Source organism: Solanum pennellii, chromosome 12 (assembly GCF_001406875.1).
Source record: "Solanum pennellii chromosome 12, SPENNV200".
Taxonomy (NCBI): domain Eukaryota; kingdom Viridiplantae; phylum Streptophyta; class Magnoliopsida; order Solanales; family Solanaceae; genus Solanum; species Solanum pennellii.
In genome coordinates, this window is record NC_028648.1 from 25067472 (window position 1) to 25085984 (window position 18513).

The window sequence follows — 18513 nt, forward strand, 5'->3', positions numbered from 1 at the left end:
CTTTTAGCTTTGGAAAGTCCCATAGGCTAAGCGATGGGCTGAACTTTTGAGCTCAGAATACCAACCCAATGAAAAAGCCTCATTAATTTTGGGCGCAATCTGAAACTTTATTTTCTTTTTCATTATTTTTTCCATTGCTTTTGGGCTCAATGTGAAGCTATATTCATTTTTTTCTCTTCTATTTCATTTCTTCTCAATTAGGTTTTGTTTAAATATAGTAGGCACATTCTTTGTATTTTTTTTCTTTTATTCTTCTTATTTCTATTGCTCACTTCATTTCTTCATAACTCTCATTCCATGTACTAACTGGAAGAAACACTTGAAAAAACAATGAATTGCTATTAAACTTGCAATTGAGTTAGGCAAAAAATTATGCAAGTAAGGTAATTTTAATTTAATCAAACGAAGAAATTTGAAAGTCGTGGATATCCTTTTAACAATATCTATTTAATTGAATTTCTTTCTTTAATTTCATAGTATTTGTTTCTTATTTTTTCCAATTCCATTTTAAAGAGATCGAAACCAAACTAAAGTTATTTCAGTTACTCATCATTTACTTGTTTTACAAATGACTAATCTAGTAAATATAATTAAATGAATTGAGAAATCGACAATGTCATTTATTTATCTACTGAATATGCATTATAATATTAGTAACTCAATCCTTACACCTTGTAAACAAGCTTAGTGATTTTCAAAGTAACATATGATCGAATGGACACTATTTCAAAATTTAAAGAAAGTTCAAACTGAAGCGAAATACTAGAAAATAAAAGAAAGAAAGAAGACAAGAATTCTAAAAGGTTCAATAGAGCAAGATAAAAGTAGGAAGAAGCTAAACACAACATGACAAGGCATTCCTTCCTTGTCTCGCTCCATTTTTCATCTTATAATTTTCACATATTTGCTTCTTTATTTATACTTTGACCCCCCCCCCCAAAGGAAAGTCACCTTAGTTTCATGCGAACCAGACTAATCATCCACATCTCCACAAGATTAACACTCCCTCCGTTTCACAAAGAATGACCTAGTTTGACTTGGCATGGAGTTTAAGAAAATAAAAAGACTTTTGAATCTTGTGGTCCTAAACTAAAGTTATCTCAAATGTACAAAATTGTCCTTTGATCTTGTTGGCCTTAAATATGCCTCGTGGAAAGTTGAAATTTAAATATTAACAAAAAAAGAGAGAAGTTATTCTTTCTTATACAGACTAAAAAGGAAAGGAGATCATTCTTTTTGAAACGGAGGGAGTAATGTATAAATTATAGTACATTTGTTTTATTAGCGGTGAAAACCTCATCCAACTTAAGATGTTTCCTTGCGATATGAATATTTCAATGAACAAACAAATCCTTCATACACAAGCTACGTAACCTAAATGTTGTTTTAGTTTGCATCTTATATGCACGTTGACCATTAGTGTATTGGAATTCTGCATCCTATGGAATCATCATTACATTGAAGATTTCTAGCAAGCTACAAATAGCTATACAAGTAGGAAATAAAGGAAGAATATTGAAGTCCATCCTTTTAACTAGCTCAGTGCAAGACACCTGGAATCTGATTTTAGTTATATGGTTCACCCTATGACCACTGCCTGGTTGCAGCAACAATAAGAATCCTACTAAAAGTGATAATGTAAAGGATTCAATTTGACAATGTTCATATGTAAACAATAGCAACCAAATAGCTAACCTTCAATCTCGTTGTCATCCAAAGGGGCATCCTTGTCAAAGTCAAAACGCTCCCATCCCGAGCCCATGCTTATTGTTTCATCTTTTCGAACTGTCAAAAGAAACAAAAGAAACAACGGGCTACTTCAATCCATACTCGTATTAAGTTTAAGTGATAAGCTTCCACCTCTACCAGAGTTTGTATGAGCTTGTAAGATAAGCAGACAACTAATATGAAACAAAAATGTAGAAAAAGCGGGGCAAGAATTTAGGAAAAGGCTATACTTCAAATAAACCTATAAGCTACAATATGTTCTTATGATATACTCCCTCAAGTCCATATTAAGTAGGTGTTTGGACATGCATTTTTAATCTTGTAATTTGAAACTATGAAATGAAATCAGCGTTTGGACATGCGATTTCATATCAAAAATCCCAAATTCTCCAAAAAGTCAAATCATAATTTCACAATTTACACATAAAAAAATAAACCCACGAGTTGATATTTTGTAAAGAAAATCATTCGTATCGACATATTTTTTGCGAGAATAATAGAGTAATGAAATATTCACGAACATAATGATATTGACCGACAAACAGCTCAAAGTAAGAGTAATATACAACAACTCATTAGGGAACTCATGTTCAATTTTTACTTTTTTAGTGAAATAAAGTTTGATCATAAATGTTGTGTTTTCTTTTATAACAGCTTTGGGATAATGTATAATACTTCTGTTATGAACTTTTGCTTATTTGGTAAGATTGTATAAAGAGTTGGGCAATTTTAATAATTTGAGGATTTTATGTTTATGAGCAAAAAGTACCCAAATTGTATGTACAAACAAAACTCAGTTCCATCTTATATGATTTTTTTTTAGAAAGGTAACATTCGTATATATTGACTAAAATCAGTACATGGCCCATGTGTACTGAAACCATAATTACAACTTATCAACAAAACAAGATATCTGAATCTAAAATCTAAATAGAGCAAAGGATCTGAATAATTGACTCAGAAACAACAGAAACAAAAAAGTCTGATACAGTTCAATTTGATCTTCTGAAGAACACAACTTTTGCTATGAAAACATCTAGCACTTCTCTCTCTCCAGATTGTCAAGCAGATATAGGCTTACACAATCCTCCATCTATTTTTGTATGAATCTCCCCCACCTACCTCTTCCCAACTATGGAGGAGGTGGGTGTTTCTGCTAAGCATAGTCCAAACAACTCCCCCAAGGCTGATAAAAATCCTCCAAGTTGGGTTGTTATCTTGCCCGGTAAAAACAGATGGTTGGTTGTCTCAACCTCTTCCACAAATAGCATCTAGAGCACATAGAGAACTTCCTCTTCTTGAGATTTTGTTGTGTCAAAACTGCTTCTCTTGCAGGTAACCAAGTAAAACATGCCTCCTTGAAGCAATTTTTGTTTTCTAGATCTCTTTTCATGGCCATTGTGGTGGTTGCTGGCCACCTTCATTCAAAAACTTGTGTTGAGTTCACCTAAAACTTGCCTTTGCTATCTTTGTTCCACAATAATCTATACCTCATTCTTGTCCCTTTGAACTCTGCCAGAGCTCTACAAATTCTTTCACGGTTTCAATTTCCCAGTCATTAAAACTCCTTCTAAACTGGATGTTCCTCCTTGTTGTGTCGAATTGTCAGCTAAACTCATTTGTTGATGTACTACCACCAACACATACATCTGAGGGAAAACGGTTTTTAAACTAGCATTTCCCAACCATTTGTCCTCCCAAAAAGAGGTCATACTTCCATAGCCTACCCTCATTGTTGTGTTACCTCTCAAAAAGGCTAAAAGATTCAAATAGATCTCCGTAAACTTACAACATAGGGTGTATATACCTCCATTTGTTCTCCTCTCCATGTTTAGCTTTAATTACTTAGCCCTAATGTGCTTAAGGCTCTTGTGAGTATCTCCACAATTACTTCAGTCTGAGTGCCTTGTTTGAATTTTCAAACTTCTCACTCCTAAACCCCCTTGTTTCTTTCCCCATAGAACCTCGTTCATTTTTACCAAGTGCAAACAGTAGAGTCATCTTTCTCAATCCCTTTCAGAAGAAAATCTCTCCAATCTTGTCTAAACTTTTTATCTCTCCATCCGGAATGGGAAAGATAGACATCATGTTGGTTGAGAGAGCATCCAAAAGAAAATTGATGAAAGTTACTCAGCCACCTAAGGAGATGTCTTGAGATTTCCATATAGTTAACTTCTTCTCACACTTTCCAATCACTGAGTTCCAAATGCCCATGGCCTTCAAAATTGGCACCTAGGGGCATACCAAAGGAGATGTATTGAGATCTCCATCTAGTTAACTTTTTCTCACACTTTTCAATCATTGAGTTCCAAAAGCTCATGGCCTTTGACGTGGCACCTAGAGGCATACATAGGTACATAGAAGACAAGGAGCCTACTTCCCCTCCTAGAATTCCAGATAACTCCAACATATTAGGGACTTCATTGGTCGAGAACAACTAGCTTTTCCTCCCACTAATATGTAGTCCAGAAAAGCCCTCAAAAAGCAGTAAAATTGATCTTAGGATCAGTACTTGCCCTCCCTCAGCATCACAAAAGATTAAGGTATCATCAGCATACTGCAGGTATGTGACTTCCATGTTGGCATTTGAACTTGGGGTTTGGTTTGTGATTCATTTCAAAGAGAGAAGGCAAAGGATCTCCCTGGCTCAAGCCACTTTTTGTAGGGGAAAAGCCTTCAGGTGATCCATTGATAAGAACTGAAAATCTTTTGGTGGAGATGCAATAGCTTACCCATTGAACCCACTTCCTTCCAAAAACCATACATGAGAGCATTTTCAGCAAAAAATTGGAGTTTATCATGAAAACTTTCAAGAACTTCCACTCTCAATGTTTTCATGACACATTCTGATTGCTCCGCATTGTAGTGCAACTGGATTGTGATCTAAGCATAATCTCTGCAACACAACCTGTTTAATTTTGCTGAAATTGTCATCCCACTCCTTATATATCAGAACCCTATCAATTCTAGAAGCAGCATTGTTTTTGTCTCCTTTGAACCAGATAAAACACCTCCTTAACCCAAAAGATCCATGTCTTCAATGAAATTTGAAAAATCTTTCATTGTTGTTCTCCTTTTGCAATTTCTCTTCTCAGGTGGAAGCTCGTGACATTGAAGTCACCATAGATTGTCAACGGTCCCTCAAACAAACTTTTGACAGATCATATTTCCCCTTACATGTTCTCTTTCAAACATACATTTTGGACCACATACTCCTATTATATGACACTTATAATCCTGCAATGGAGCCTCAAGTTTACATGAAAGAGTGTAAGAACCAATTTACAGAATTTCCCCTCTCGCTATCCCGTAACATCACAATTTCCCCTCTAGTGCAACTAGCATGGTTCCTCAAACAAACTTTTGACAACTCCTATTTCCTGTTACATGTTCTCTTTCAAACATACAATTTCGACCATATACTCCTATTATATGACACTTATAATCCTCCAATAGAGCCTCATGTTTACATGTAAGAGTGTAAGAGCCAACTTATAGAACTTCCCCTTTCGCTATCCCATAACATCAGAATTCCCCCTCTGGTGCAACTAGCTTGAAGACGAGCATATTTGTCCCATCTTGCACCCCATAATTCTTTTATCATATCTTTAAACTCCCCCTCTAGCTTAAATTCCTCTCGACAGACTATGTCTACATTCCAGTTGAGAATTAAGCTCTTCACCAATCTTCTTAATCCCCACTATTAAGTCCCCTCACATTCCAGGAGACAAATTTTACTTTCATGGTAAAACATTGTCCTCTTTTCCCCATCTCTCTTCTTCCATCACTTTTGAAATTGATGTCAACAGATGAAAGCTTTTTAAGCTCCTAAACCCCTTGTATCTAGACTTATTAGTGATGGAATCGTTTTCCATCTTTCTAGCCTTCCTGAGTTGTCTATTTGCATAAGTAACTCCAAAGACTCCTCATGTCGACTATAAACATTTTGCCCAACTTAATCAGATTTTGTCTTACCCATGCAAATGTCTCCTCCTCCTTTTGGATAGTAAGACTCTGATCCTGTTGGATTGGTTCAAGATCTTCCACCATCCACTCTTCAATTTATGTGTCATTCTACATGGAAACTATGGTGCTTTGGTCCTTCGAGATTTTCGTAGCCAAATCGGCTTTGTCGCTGCTAACCTCCTTTGTTGTGGCTTCCGAAATGTACTCAACATGATTTCCTATATCTCCCTCTCATAAGCTTTCATATCATGATTTTATCTCATATGGCCAAACGGGCCCTAAGTGAAATGTTGCAACTTTTTTCATACTTCAAAATAATAGAATTTTTAAAATTCATGAAAATCATTGAGATTTTTTTCCACATTTACCCTTCTTTTTAATGAGGTTCTTAACTACTACACATTTCCTAGGAGAATAATTTACAAATTAATCTGAAGGTCGCAAAAGTAGAAAGTAGCCTTCAATTAATGCCCTTAAACATGTTTCTTAAGAGGTGTGTCATACCCAACAATTCACTTAGACTAGAGGGAGTACTAGTTCTGCTATTTCTTGCATGTATTGATGATAGGCTTAGACCTTCCTGTTAGCAATCATCACTATTGTTATATCATTTTTTCTAGAAAGAGTTAACAGCCCCATAACCATCAGTAGAACTAGGTAATATCTCCTCAACTAATTAAAACATATTAGTATCCACTGTATAGTACATTAAATAGCGAAATTTACATATTAGGCATCCACAAGTGAAGAATATTATCCAAAAAAGACCAGAAAAAGAAGTTATAATTACCACTTTCTGAAAGTTGAAATTTCATTTTGGCTTTGACTCTTTCAGCTGGAGTCTGTTCAACATAGAAACAAAAAATAAACAATGTCAGGCTTCATAATTATTTTTTTGAGAGAAGGGTAACTTTGTATTCACAAGAAACTCATCTAAGAAATGATGAGGACATCAGGCTTCATAATCTGAAACAAAGTACTTACAGATCTTAGGGGATTTATCAAAAAACAGATCTTAGAGGATACAACAAAAAAGTCCAACAAACAAATTTAAGGCTATGGATCCAAAATATTGGTTGCACCTACTTGGTAACCACTAACAATTAAGAGAACTTGCGGATGATGAAAGCAACATCAATATATGTGATTTCCAGTCCATTATCACATCTTTGAAGCCTCAAATGGATAGTTAGAGGAAATATATGGATATGGGAGCATTGATAAAATCCACTATGCAACTAAAGGGTCATTTTAATGTGCTCGATAATCAGAAGATTCCTTATTCTTTAGTTTTGAGTTTTGACAAATTTGCAAGTACATCGGTCTGAAACACATTTACAGAAATTAACAACGCAAAGTAAGAATCTATATCGTGCTTTACAATCCAATCATCCTTATAGCATAAAACATAAAGGCAACATCTTCAGGCAACATTATCCAGGGGTATGCATCGGTCGGTTCGGTTCGGTTCAGCTTTATGGATTATCAGTTTGATTTATCAATTTTTGGTCGTTTTCAGTTTACCTAATAAGAAAATGTCTGTAAAATATTATATGACTTCTCACTTATTTAAATGCTTTCTTATAGTAAAACACGAACGTTAATGAAAAATTGCATCAATAGGAGAAAATTTAGTATTAAGACTATAATTACATGTCACCACCAAAACATAGTATGAAATTTCATATGTTAATCGAATTACAAACCTTTACGAACTTGCAAAAGCTACAACCTACAATTACAAACTAAAACTAAAACTAAAACAAAATAGTCCAACAAGACTAAAACTAAAGCTAAAATCAAATAGCTATAATTGTGAACCCTTACTTTAGTTTTTAAGTTTCCAGTAAAGTGGGTAGAGTACTATAATAGCTATAGTGTCAAGCTATATATTGAATTATTAATATTTAACATTTAGGAAGGGTAAAGTAGTAAATTATTATCGTTTCATTGGGTCATCAATTTACCCAATAACTCAATAGTGAAAACCGAAAATGAACCAATAACCCGCTAACTTTTTTATAAACCCAATAACATTTTTTCGGTTCCATTTATTGGGCAATTCGGTTTTTGCATACCCCTAACATTATCCAATCTTCCTATTCAGCAACCATAGTAAGATGCTTTTTTATCATTGGATTTGAATGCAAGAGTGTGTCACCTTATTATATACAACACCTTCGTCCCAATTAATCTGGTGGTATTTGACTCATGAGTTTAAGAAATAAAAAAAACTTCTGAAAATTTCCATGCAAAACAAGTGACATATGTGTGGCTATAACCCATCTCCAGGTAAATGAAAAGTTTAAAGTTAAATTGTCGATAGATAAGGAAGTAACTAGTAAGTGCTCTTTTTTTTTAGATAGACTAAAAAGGGAAGTAGGCTAGGATGAAATTTGGATGGACGGAGTAACTAAGATCGAGTGTAATCTGTGAACATAAATTCAAACATTCTACACATTCCAGCATTCTGTTAAAAACTCTGGAATTGTTAAAATGACTGCAAGCTTCTCTAGCGGACAAGATCACAGTTTTGGTCAGTAGTGGCATTCTCCTCAAAAACATACTGTATAATTGAGATCAAGATGTACAATTGACACTTTTAAAGACAATGAGAATATTGTACCAATCTGCTTCGCTCACTGCCTAGAATGTGTGTGATATTAACAGCAAAAATAGCACAAATTATAACCAAACCAAGTTATATTGAGAAATAAGAATGAAACTTACCGTAGTTTGATAACCTTCAATCAATTTGCTATAATCTACCATAGCAGGTCTATCTTTGCCAACTTTCCCCGGTCTTTGATCCCGTGGTGACACACTCCTTGTCCTCTTTGTATTCTGCTTCTCTTTTTGTCTATGTTTATCTCTGTCTCTACTTCTACTTCTACTTCTACTTGTCGACCTATGTGGACGCTTCGACCTATAAGCATCCCGGTTTTCACTCCACCTCGAATGCCTCTCTTTATCTCTGTTCCGGCTTCGACTCCGTCGCCTTAACTTGTGGCTTCGACTCGGGCTTCTCCGGCTGGAACGTTTTTCGCGACTTGGACTTGTGGAAACCCTAGAAGAAAGGCAATCTTTAGGTTTATTCTTTAGCTTGTTTTGGATGGTTTGGAGCTGAGCTTGTTTTTCGAACTCGGTGGTTTTGGACGGGCTTGATGCCCTGACAAAGCTACCTAGAAATGAAGAGGAAGAAACGAGAGCAGAGCCACGGATGGGTACGGCGTCATTTGAAGTTGAAGAAAAGCCTAGACCTTGCTTGAATCTTGCGGCGCCTTCTCCTTTTCGTGTAAGTTCGTCGTAGTATGCTGCGGCCTTTTCTTCCTCCATCTTAGGGCAGAGATGGGGTGGTGCACCGCCGCTGACGGTTTCGTGGCAAAGACCAAATGGCTCGCCTGTTGAGAAAATTAAATGAAATGTGTAAATTTAGGATGCCACCGTCCGAGATCAAACCCTAGAAGTTAGAGCCAATCTCGGATTGTGATTGGCGTACTTGATCTTTTGGAGGTTTTGTACAAATTCTTTTCGTATCGTTCGTAGCATATACATAGTGAAAAGTAGTGTGGAATTAAAAATTTTCACAAAACATTAAAATATCTTTAATAACATCTTTCATTAGAAATCATCGAAATACTAAGTCTCAAACTCATCAAAACTTAGACACAAGAATACTTAGGACATGACCCATACTTCAAAATATAGAAATATTTAGTCTATTAAAATACTCCAATGAAGAAAACAAAAAACATCTTATGCCCTCGAGTCAATGAGGACATACTTCAACTTCAGTTGAATGATGCTACGATCCAAGTCTTGCTTTCCAAATGCTCCTCACCTACCAACCACTATAGAAATAGATAAAAGCATGGAATTAGTACAAACACATGTACTAAACCCTATGAAATCACCTAGAGCACTGATCACATTTTTAGGAGTCACATTACAGTAACCCACTTCACTGTACAATGAAGTTCTCTTAGTTTCATTTTAGACACCTTCTAGCATGCAATCTCCTTACTAAAAGTTATCCTAAGACTCAGTTAAGTAAGACAAAGAGAGACGGCACATACAATCTCTCTAGGCACACCTAAATGATCCTCAAGACCACCTATAATGAGATCAACACACACTTACAAGACACCAAACACATAAACATGACATTCTTCTTCCAAAGGCTATCAAAAGACTTACTTAAGTAAATCAAGAAGCTAACGTCCATGATTTGACCTCTTCAAGACTACCTAATAATCTTTAAGACTACCTAAGGCTTAGATCATGTGCACATAATCAACATCTTCCCTAATAGAGTCATTCTTAAGACTTATCTAGGTAAGATAAGAAGTGACCATTCCTATGCCCCTTCACACCTCAACTAGACAACCTTTAACTACTCTAGGTAAGTACTTATTCATTTAACATGTTTTCTTAACTTAAGTCATTGCATTCATTAGTTTATTTAAGACTCATTCATCACATAAAGACATTCAAGTAATGGTCTTGGACAAGACTTAGGGACTCTCACTAACACCTTCAAACTCTATTGTGCAATGTCTAGATAGTGTCATACCACCATCTAAACCTCATAGAACTTCTCTAATGCTAGTAAGTATCCCATATGATAAGAATAGGCAATAACCTACATAAACCATGGTAGCTAGACATGGAATCCATAGTTCTAACCTACTCCGATGAAGGTGTTCTACTTGCCAATGGTAGAACTACAACACATCCCATGTAGGTATATGGTTAAGGAATATAAAGGGTGTGCTTTGTACTCTTGTCTCGTCCTTTAACTAGAGCTACTTCCCTTACCATACTCACTCGGTGCTAGCCTTTGTTCTCATAGAGTAATTTACATTAAAGGTTCACATAAAGGGGTTCCATATCTAGTTCATAAAATCACATTTACCCTACCAAAGAGGCCCCCAAGGAAAACCTTACAATGGCGACAAGAAGCTCATAATGACTATCCTAAGGATTGATATGATGTCGTTCCAGCCAACTAATCTTAATTCTATCATTCCTTTACTTGAAGGATACTATTACGGCTTTCGACTTCAACATTCATAACCTTACCACTAGGTTCAAGGTCCACACAAAGACCCTCTTAACATTCTTCAAAGTCACATGTCATTCATACATACAAGACAAAGAGGCTTTAGCATCCTAAGTCAAGACATCTCATATTCACGTTCATACATGCACAAGTAAGGGACACAAGTCAACCAAGACAAGACACAACATACTTCACTTTAACACATATTACATATCATTCTAGAAGCTCATAGAAATAACCATTATCATCCTTAAGTCATCCTATACACTACCATATCATCATCAATATAATCATCATAGACTCATATAGTCAAGTAGGAATAATCATGCATCAACCCTAAGACTATACACATAAAGACATAGTCATAGTCTAACATGATCACCTAAATAGCATCAATAGAAGAACACATATACTTTCACATTACTTATCATTTAGATAGATATTATCCAACTTCACATAATCAACTATACAAATCACCAAAAATACTTCAAGTAGTTGCCTACAAGGCCATGATCATCATAGTACATAAAGTAACGCCGACAAGCCCACATCAATTGCAATTAAAGCACATAATATAGCCACCATAAATATAATTGAAGTCTAATTAACATAAAATAAAGGGAATTAGGACAGCGTACCACCACTCCATCCCCAACACTTCAATCCAATGCTAAACCATCCAATTCAATACTATAAGGCCCTTACCCATGACCATGAACAACAATTCAATATAAAAACTATGGTACTCAATGATACTAGGTCAATTCAATATAGATTCATCAATCTAAGACAACCTAGATATCAATTCAATACAATTATTATATCAATCAATAGCCCATATAAAACTACACTAGAATTCATAAGCATTAAGTCCAAATCACTTAACCCATAAAGTAATCAAAAACTAGGGTTCATTAATTACATGGTTTCATAGGTTAATTAAGTTAAAATCATCAAATTAATAACAATTCAATCAATATACAATGCTTTAAAACCTTTAATGCAAGAATCCATAGATAAATCATGAAATTGGACAATTCATCTTTGAAAACTTTAGAAAACTTCTTCGATAGTTAAGCTCCTTCATTAATAGAGTTTCAAGGATCAAAAACCATACCTTAATAAATCTAATACTCCAATTTGATGAAGAATCTTCACTCAATTCTCCAATTCAAGTCCTTCCTTGAGTTTTGGCTCCAATGGAGTTCTTGAGAATTTCTAAAGGATTTTTGATCTTTTTTTATTTTGAAGATCGAAATCTTCTAAGTGTTAAAGACTTATATACATGTTTAAAATACTGAAAAGACCCTTTAGGAACCTCCCAAAGTCTTATTTGGACGTGGGTGAATTGACCAATTCATCTCTTAAACTTACAGTGACTTTGCAGGAAAAACAGTACCATCGACAGATCGTCCCTTGACCAACGGACAGTTCTGTTGGTCCATGGTTGGGGACTGAGGCTGGTCTTTGGCCCCTCCTTCCTCACGCCTATGTATGCACCAACGACTCCCCACCTACGGGGCGTCGACTGACCCACTTGGTATAACGATCGGAATCTAGACACCAAACGAGACCGGTGTCGTTGACCTCTCAGAGGTCGCAGACAAGCCTACATACATCATCCTTACTTCATCTAGATTAATTTTAGCGGAAAGTTGAACTTTTTGTTTCGCAACATGCATGTAAGTCATTCTACTTAAATTCATATACGTTCACCATCAACCATCTAATATTAAGAACATCAAATGAAAGAAATAGTTCAATACTGCATTAAGTGTATACTTGCCAAAATGGCACCAATACAATGTCTAAAATAAAACGGGAAAGAAACGCTAGTGAAACATACTCCACTAGCTCAATCCTATAACTAATCTAGAATATAATGGGCAAGCGTCCTCGAATGCATGAGGGCCTACCAAGTCCGAATGAATGCTCCACGTCCGGATAGCTTCAACGTTGATCTCTAAGCTCTAACATCCACCTGTGCCTGCGCCTAAAAATTTAGAGTTGTATGGGATTAGTACACACTTGTACTAAGTATGGGTATATGCAAGCACACACCAAGGACATGTATGAGTAGGAATAGTTCTTTCCTAACAACATGATTTATGGAAAGTCGAGTTAGTGGACTTGCCAAATTGGGCTTAGGAATGTAAGGGACTTGCCAAATTTGAATTAGGATAGTCAGGGGACTTGCCAAATTTGGTTTAGGAAAGTCATGCCGTGAGAGTAACATGTATCATCATACTTATCATTTTGCAAACAACACATAACATATTGCACATATCATATCACATAGTTCATATCATTCTTTCATAAGCCATGAGACCTTGGGATCATGCACTTGACATTAGGACTTCCCAAAATGAGGGCTCAACATATGGGACCTCAACTAGGGAGCCTTCTTTAGCAAACACAGATTCTACTTTATTCACTCATACGTACTTCATTTCATTCATTCATAAGCTAGTGTAAACACTAGTCATACCTAGGATGTAGTTTAAGACTCTCATCGGGTTTGTTGTGCAATGATCAAGAATAACCTAGTGTCATTACTTGAGTCTAGATCACCTCTTGATTATCCTATCCTAACAGCTTTGGTATCGTTCATATCATTATGTGCATCATTTGAGGCTGGCCTCATTCATTCATTTGGGAACTTTAACTTTAACCGACATAGATCATGTGAGCATCATGAAATCCAGTGTCTGCCCCACATCGAAAAGAGGTGGAATCACCGGCCAAAGTGACCCAAAACATGTTAGTGTACATAGGGAATTGAACCCTAGGTCCCTATATTGGCAGTATTGGTTCAAAGACTAGGATATATAAGGAGACCCATACCCGGCATGCCGGTCGGTCTCATCTCATGAGAGTTACGTGAACCTCCGCCTTTCTCGAAAGAAGGCATCACCGCTCATAGCTAGCCTATGGGTCCTCAATATAAAGTTCCATTACATTCAACTCATACGTCATGGAAGCTGGCTTCTAGTATGAGGACATCATAGCTCAATAGATGATCTCATCTCATCATTAGTATTAAGTATACATTAATCTCAATACTTTCGTTAGAGTGTTCATAGAGACTGGTCTTTTCTTTAGCTTTACACTCTCATAGGGGAGTACGTTTTGGTAACATTTACTTAGGCTCATTTGAGATTACTCTCATCTTTCACATTATCCTCTTATCATGTTGTCACCACATTCATTAACTTTAGCATATTTGCTCTTCATAATTACTCACCCCTTTTTATGTGAATGTTCATTTCATCATATGCCAATGCACTTGGCCATTTAGTGTGTTTCATACTTACTTGATCCTTTTAGGGTTTCATCATTTCGTTACATACATCTTAGGTTCACTTACTTTACAGGTATGCTAGACTTATGGTCTATACGTACAAGCCATGAGGCTTTAATCATAGTTCGTTTAAGTGATTCATATCTTACTAAGATTATGTGGTACAAGACTTATGCATCTTGTAAGTGTTCCAAGATCTCGATTTCGATCTATGTAGGCAACATTATTTTTGAACATTTATTCACATTTGATTTACGTATCAATACGGAATTTGGACAAGGGAACCCGATTTTGAATTCCTTGGACAACACGTACATTTTTATTTATTTTAGTTTGATCCACACGCCTTGGGGACCCAAGATCGAGCCCCAACGCCTCCTTTCCTTTTTCCCTTAATTTCTTTCTTTAGTTTTCGTTCGTTTGGGAGCGAGGGAATGTGGGATTGAATCCCCACAACCTCATTATCTTTTATTTTCCTTTTTCCTTAAACAAATTTTTGTTTTGACCAAGAGGGTGTGGGATCGAACCCCCACAACCTCATTTTCTTTTCTCCTTAATTTCCTTTATTCTGTCGTGTGGTTGTGGGTTCGATTTCCACATGCATCAATATTTATTTTTATTTTAATTCTCTCTAATGTTTGATAGAGAGGTTGTGGGTTCGAACCCCACACACCTCATTCTTATTTTTTTTATTTTTCTTGTCATTTTCGATCAAGTCACACGGGTTCGAATCCCACATGCCACATTCGTTTTAACTCACATTATTTCAATGATTCTTAACATGGTGAGGTCACGGGTTCAATCTTAGTGATCTCACTTATTTTTCTTTATTTTACATAGCTTATTAAACAACTTTACTTTGCTGAAATTAACCAACAAGGTGCTGGAAATTTGAGTTACATTTTTCAGCTTCTTTTCATCAACATTTTGAGTTAATTCTTAGGGCATTTCGTGAAGCATTTAGCTAATAGTTTTTCACTCAAATTAACAACATTATACTTCATGTGAACATCACGATTTATACAAGTTTGTGCACGTGAAATACAACCATAAAACATGTCATTCCATGCTCCAGTCCGTGTCCAAGAGCCACTGCAACACACACTTTGCACACATACTTATCACATATTCTTGGAAAAAACATACTTTAATAATCACATAAATTCGAACACACATACATGAACCTGATCATCACGAAAACACATTATATCCCTAATTTCTACCAGCAAACATATCCACCCTACGAATCAATGTGAGGTAGTGACAGAGACATGCAACGGGGAACAACCCTAGTTTTCGGAATAAGATTCATCTGAGTCCTAATGGTCTCTTGGGAAAGGGATCAAGAGTAAGAAAACCCATACCTTTTCAGCCTTGACAACCAGCCACAATCACACGTCCTAACCCACGCCCAAACCTCTCTTCGGAGCCTTGATTCTTGTTCACAAGTGAAGTTCTTTATGTGTAATGCTTAGGCGTACGAACTTTTCTTTTTGTTTTTGATGGATGCAGCCAAGAACACGTTTTATATAGTAGGATTATTTTATTTTTCTATTTTTGAATGGTAAAGTAAAGCTGAAAAACGTTTTAGGAGTAATATAAAGAATTAAGAGCGGGGATGAAGCACACTCCTAGTGGGAGTCATGCGCCCCTTTTGTGGGAATTGTTATAAAATATATATTAAGTTATTATAATGCCCCTCCTTATTTTAATTAATTTTAATCAATTAATTTGTGCCTCATTATGCCTCCAACTCGGCTCGAACCAGAGTGAGGAGGTAAGGTCTCTTAGGTTTGACCACCGAGATTTGACTTATTTTGACTAATTAATAACTTTATTTAATTAATTAAATATCAGCCTAGGATAATTACTATACTACCCCTAGCCCCAAAATTACCTTTATACCCCTAGAACCCTTAAAACCTAGGACTAACCCTCTAAGTCCGGTTAAGACTCATCCGGGTGAATCCTAGTATTCGGGTACGGTACATGGCAGGACCCAACATTTCCTAGCTCAACTAACTCCCCAGATTAGTTGGCTTGGATGTCGCAAGGGTTTAGAGGTCTGGTTCTACGCGCATCAATCCGTGTAAATCCGGTCTAATTGTAGGCATTCTAGACACATTAAGAATTATTTAGCATAGCAATTTTTAGGGTTGTTACACTTGGTGTCGATTGCCTCCGTAGGTTGGGCTATCTTGAGCAGTCTTGGTCACCAACAAGGGTCCTTCCTCAAGGGCCCTTGAATGGTCCTTGGGGATGTTTGTTCGGACGTTTCCAACCAAAACATGCTCGTATACGATTTTAGAACCTCTCACATGAAATTTCATCCAAAACAAACACGTAAAACTCAACGAAGCATGCATAGACACACAAGGTCGTTTTCAAGGCAAACCTTTCGAATGTCATGGACGTTCTTAGACGTTTGACCTTCAAACTTCACAAAACTTGACACACTGCCTATATACACAATAATAAGTCATTTAATTATGACCTTATAACCTCATGAATCACACATAAACACATAAAACCACATATGAGGCACATATGACTTAGTCGTCGAACGTCTTGGTCGTCCCTTGACGTTTCACTTTCAATTCACCTAAAACTCTAGACACTGCCTCAATACCACATTTTATACCACTTTAGAACCTTAGACTATCATGACAACCATGTTAGTCTCTAGCTTCACCTAAGTCATTTTCGAGGTCTTACATAGGATCAAATTAATATTCTTAAAACTTTCTTTTATCTTTTATAAAATACCAAAAAAATACTTTGTTTATCAACTTCGGAAAAGGGTTAAAATTGTCCCTGAACTATGCGAAATAGATCACTTATACCCTCCATTATATTTTGGGATCAAAAATACCCCCGTCGTTATTTTAAGAAACCACAAATACCCTCAATAGTCAACACTCCAATTTTTAGTGACGTGGCAAGCCACATGAGACTAATCCCTCCACCTAAGTGTTGCCAACTAAGATTCACCACAAAAGAAACTTGACCTTTAGTAGCGACAAAGTTGCCACAAAGTCTCAAATATTGCCACTAAAGTTTATGAGTGATTTTTAGTGGCGACTAAGGCTCCAACGACCATTTGCTAGTAAAATCTATTATTTCAATAAAGAAAAATATGACTATTAATTTTCTATTGTAACCTAATTTTCTAAAATAAATAACTTGCAATATCAATATTAAAAATATCCAATATTATTAAGAAAAATCATCAAAATTACTTCTCGATTCACATGTCCTACTATATAATGCATCATCGTACATTTTATACATTTACATATGACATAAAAATAAAACATACAATGTCTTCAAATTCTTAATTGATATCATTTTTGTTTTTTAAAAAAAATAATGAAGAAAAAAACATGAAATTAGAATTTAATGTTAAAAAACTTTTAGTGGTGATTTCATGGCTTTTATGGCGATTATTGTCGTCACAAAAGTTCTAGTCCTTTTGCAGTGAATCCTAGTTGGCAATGCTTAGGTGGAAGGATTAGTCCCATGTGGCTTGCCATGTCACTAAAAAATTGGGGTGTTAACTCTTGAGGGTATTTGTGGGTAGTTTTTATCCCAAAATGTAACGAAGGGTATAAATGATCTATTTCACGTAGTTCAGGGGAAATTTTGACCTTTTCTGTATCAACTTTTATAATTCAAATCCAAATTATTTAGAAAATAAAAGAAAACAAAATTTTCTCTTCTTCCTCCCTCAACGTTCTCTCTTCTCTTTTTCATATCAAAACAAATATTCTCATTTATTATTTTATCTTCCTACTCATCTCCGATCGTGATTGTCTCTTCTTTTTGAACTGAAGATTGTGTTCTACTTTAAATGGATAAGTCATTTTTTAAATTTTTTTTACAATTTTCGAACAATACTAAGTTTATTTCATGGGTTAATTATCAATAAATTGTTCTATAAATGTGAAAATTGAATAATGGTGTAATTGTACGTATCATTTATTATTTTTGAAAAAAAATCAATAAATCCAAAAAAAAATCCTAATTTTGAGAAAATGTATATGTATTGTTAACATTCAATGAAGAGTCATTTTTTGTTGCATTAGTTTTTCTTTTTATGACCATTTTGTTCATATGATTTTAGAAAATAGACTTGTTCAGTTGTCCAACATATATTTCATTTGTTGAAACCTTATCCGGAGCAGCGAAGAACTTGAAAGTAGCGATTTGCATACCTCAAAATCTCAATACGAATGGTATTTTTTTATAAATAATTACTGATTAAGCGATATTTTTTATTTATTACCATTTATAGCAACACTATGTGAAATCTGCAATATGTATTAAAAGTGGATTATGTACGCAATGAATATGTATTATAATTGCTTTTAAAAATATATTATGCTTGTTTTGTAAGAAATTGACACATGATATTATAAGTGTATTAAAATGTCTGATAAATGTATTAATCATCAAT

The 18513-nt window shown here is 35.4% G+C and overlaps 1 protein-coding gene across 1 annotated transcript in view; it reads right to left on the reverse strand.

Annotated features, from left to right (window-relative positions):
• Positions 1 to 9503, reverse strand: part of LOC107005330 (serine/Arginine-related protein 53) — an 11454-nt gene extending 1951 nt beyond the window's left edge. Inside the window, exons 1-3 of the mRNA XM_015203894.2 lie at positions 8425 to 9503; positions 6485 to 6536; positions 1696 to 1785 (exon numbers count right to left, since the gene is read on the reverse strand). Coding sequence (XP_015059380.1) covers positions 1696 to 1785; positions 6485 to 6536; positions 8425 to 9030 — 748 coding nt within the window. The 5' untranslated portion in view covers positions 9031 to 9503. The remainder of the gene's footprint in view (positions 1 to 1695; positions 1786 to 6484; positions 6537 to 8424) is intronic.
• Between the last annotated feature and the right edge of the window lie 9010 nt (positions 9504 to 18513).